The sequence below is a fragment of the Pinus tabuliformis genome, chromosome 6 (assembly GCF_031772625.1).
Source record: "Pinus tabuliformis cultivar Carrire ecotype Pingquan chromosome 6, CPIR1, whole genome shotgun sequence".
NCBI lineage: Eukaryota > Viridiplantae > Streptophyta > Pinopsida > Pinales > Pinaceae > Pinus > Pinus tabuliformis.
The window spans coordinates 1,626,056,010-1,626,059,513 of record NC_142292.1 but is presented as its reverse complement, the minus strand read 5'-3'; the positions used below and the strand labels follow the sequence as shown (position 1 = coordinate 1,626,059,513).

The window sequence follows — 3,504 nt, the reverse complement described above, 5'->3', positions numbered from 1 at the left end:
CAAATAAAATCTAGAAGTCTTTCATTATTAGATAAAAAAATAAATAAATAAAAGTAAAAAATTATAACCAAACATTTATTAAAAATACAAAATTGAAATATTTATTTCTTCAAACTTTCATTAAAACAAAAACATCATTAGTTTTTAAGCAAGTTTAATACCAAACCGGCTCAACCGATTACTATAGTCACTGCAGCACTTGAGCCCTTTGAGCAGTGACTAATAATGATATGACTTTAACAACTCCGAAATTTGAAACTGTAATGTTAACAAATCTTATTCAACACACAAGAAGTCTATAATTTAAACCTGCGATGATCTGCTTAGAAAAAAACAGTAGCTCGTCTTTTGACCCAAAAAAACTACATTCGAACAAAAGTTTGGCACAATGGAAAGTTTGGCTCGTCTTCTTAATTAATGTTTGATAGAAAGTGATTGATGCCTGAACGATCAAGCACGTACATTCGATTCTCAAATTAGAGATCCGAGAAACATTCAGAGATACAGTGGACAGATCAGTTGACGGGAATAACAACAGTCTTTGGCTTCTGGGGTTCGGGCGGAGGAACCTTGGGCACAGTCACAGTCAAAACCCCGTCCTCACAGAGCGCAGAAATTGCATCCAAATTGGCGTCAGAGGGAAGCACGAATTTTCTAAAATACTTGGCGGGCTTTCTCTCCATGCGAATGTATTTGGTATCCTCGTCGTTTGCCTCACGCTTTCGCTTCCCCCTGATGGTCAGCACATTCTCATCCTCGATCTGCACCTGCAAAACACATACACACAGGAATTCAAGCACGCCTTCAGATTCGATCCGTGGTCGGGTGAAAAATTTCAACGCACAGTAAAGAAAGAAAATAAAGAAACCTACCTGGATGTCGGAGCTCTTGACGCCCGGCATGTCGGTGACGAAAGAATAGGCCTTTGGGTTCTCCTTGATGTCCACGGCCGTGCCGGCGATGGCCTTGGTGTCGCGGATATAGCTCCAGGCGGGCGGATTTAGCAGCTTCTCGAGTTCGTCCGGCACCGACATAAGCGCGTTCCGGCTACTAAAAAGAGAATCGCTGTGAAGGACGTGCTCCGGAAGGGACTCCATTTTTGCGCTAGATTACAGAATTTGCAGCCAATCAGTCGTTCAGTTTTGCCTGGATTCACTGAGGTAGAGAAGAAACGGTCTGGATTTAATAGAGGAGAGTGGGATGGCCAGGAGGTTCTGGAAAGTTTGAGATATTGCGTTTCGGGTTTCTCTAGAACCTCAGCGACTGTCGTTTTATCCATTCATCGTAGTTTGTGAGCTTCGACCTCGCAACTTTCTAGAGGCCTTTTTCTAATTAATTTTTAAACAATTTGTTAAGGCAAGGCTTAGATCAATGTCTTTTAAATTAATTTTTTAAAGAAAATTGTCGCTCTACTGCAGTTTTAAATGGACACAGTGGATACTTATGGTCACTATCAGATTCGATGCTGCAACATTGAAAGGCCGAGGTAAGTAATTTTTTTAGTGACGCAATTTACAAATGATCCTCTTTAAGTATGATAAAAAAAAAATTCGCTCAGTATTAAAGTAATATTTTTATAACTAAGTGTAAATCATAGTGACCAAAGTTCGGATATTTAAATAACAAAATCGACGTTGTAAAATTTAATATTTTAGAGAATATACATCTTATAAAAAGTAACATATTATTATTTTTATTTCAAATTTTTAAAAAATTGAAATGAATTGTTCTTGCTGAACAAGAAGATGCTTTGTTTACTCATTTATAATATGTAGATTTGATGCTTTGTTTACTCATTTATAATACGTAGATTTAAAATGATTTAGAAATAATAAAAGATAAAAATAAAATTTATTAGTATTAAGAATTGGTTTTGAATTGTAAGATAAAAAATGAAATACTAGATATTAAAAATAAAATAAATGTGTAGTGATTTCTACATATCAAGAAATTTAAAACTCAATCCCTCTTTTTTTGGATCCAAATTTATTCAACAATAAATATGTAAATTAATTTTTGTAATGGATAAAAAAAATAAACTTTTTTAATTGAATTCCAAATATGCACTGAACCATAATTCCTATAATAACTACCCTCTAACTTGCTAATAATTATTATCCAATAAAATCATTAAAATGTGAAAAATATATTTTAATTTTTGCAATTTTTTAATATAAAACTAGACTTTCTCAGTGATTTAAAAAAAGTTGTCCCCTCGATCGGGGTGTGATGGGCATTAGAGGACAAAGGGAAGAGAGGTCGGCCAGATGACATGGTGGGCAAAGGAAAGAAAGGCCGAACAGATGGCATGGCGGCTAAAGGGAAGCGAGTTTGGACAGTTGGCATGGGAGCTGGCAAGTGGATGCGGAGAACCGGGCAACTCACGATAGGAGCAGCTGAAGTAGGAAGGCAATAATGAAGGGCATTAATTGGAAGGTAAGTGGGTGCTCATCTTGAGACCCACACGAGAAGGGAAGGGAGGTGGCTAGCGGAGCAAAGCAAGTGGTGGGCTTCATGGAAGTGAGGCTTGGTAAGTGGAAGGAAAAATTAAAGGAAAAGGTGGCAAGGTTGAGGGGCATTTGCATGCAGGAAGCGAAGGTAGAACGTGCAGTTGGAGTTGGCAAGCGCCGAGAGTTGGGGGACATCGATCAGCATTCGGCCTTCGCCTGTAAAACCTGGTATGTGCTCCCAGCCCTCCCCTGCGTCGGTAAGGAAAATATGAATTGGAATCTGAGGCAAATTTTGACTGATAGAGGAATAATAATGAGTCTTGCTGAAGGTTGTTGGTTAATTATTATGGTTTCCCTAGTCGAATATAGAAATGAAGCTTTCTGGTTTCCTTGGGTTATTGGCCTGTCAACCTGGGGTGGGATAGACCTGATAGCTATCCAGAGGGGGGGAAGGGATATCTGAACCTCAGCTCAGGGTAGCTAGGTCATGGGGCAGAAGGAGACTGTTGGGCCAAATTGATTCCGCTAGTAGTGTCATTCTGAGCAGTTTTAACTGCATTTGTAGGAAGAATTTATTTCGGCAGTTAAGGAAGGGTATATGGATTGGGGGGATGGAAATAAAAATAACTATGTGAGACCTGGAGTGAAACCCAACCTTGGTGCAACCTCCGGCCCGTTGGTCTGGATACAATCCCTTAGTACAGCGTCGAAGCAAGACCTGGAACGGGATGGAAGAAGTGGGAGCAGTAACTAGCCCCGCGAAAGGGGTGGGGAAAAAGCCCAAATTTGGCTTTGGTTAAGTTTCACCGAGGGGACTAACTGGCGAAGGGTAGGACTTTCGTGGCTTGGTGACAAATTTTTCGACTGGTGGGAAAGGTTAAAGCAATTTCTCGCTCTCTGGGGTGGAGAAAACCAAGAGAGAAAGACTTATGGGAAACCCGTTGGCAAGGTTGGTAGCATAGGATGCAGGGTGGTCTTGCGGGAGCCAGGAAGGGGGGCAATTCAACTGCTCAAGGGCAGCAACCTGGAAGATGGAGTTGTCTCTATCTTGCAA

At 40.1% G+C, this 3,504-nt stretch overlaps 1 protein-coding gene across 1 annotated transcript; it reads right to left on the bottom strand.

Moving 5' to 3' along the window:
• Positions 1-405: 405 nt before the first annotated feature.
• LOC149265136 (17.1 kDa class II heat shock protein-like) lies at positions 406-1,254 on the bottom strand. The gene is made up of 2 exons (XM_089391873.1): positions 873-1,254; positions 406-767 (listed from the first exon to the last, which is right to left on the bottom strand). The coding sequence occupies exons 1-2, from the start codon at positions 1,095-1,097 to the stop codon at positions 516-518; spliced, it is 477 nt and encodes a 158-aa protein (XP_089247999.1). The 5' UTR covers positions 1,098-1,254; the 3' UTR covers positions 406-515.
• Positions 1,255-3,504: the final 2,250 nt, after the last annotated feature.

Excerpts from the sequence above, each read along its gene's own strand:
- LOC149265136 (XM_089391873.1), bottom strand. The coding sequence starts at position 1,097 with ATGGAGTCCCTTCCGGAGCACGTCCTTCACAGCGATTCTCTTTTTAGT. Across the intron at positions 768-872 it reads TCAAGAGCTCCGACATCCAG|GTGCAGATCGAGGATGAGAA; the intron begins GTAGGTTTCTTT and ends TGTGTTTTGCAG.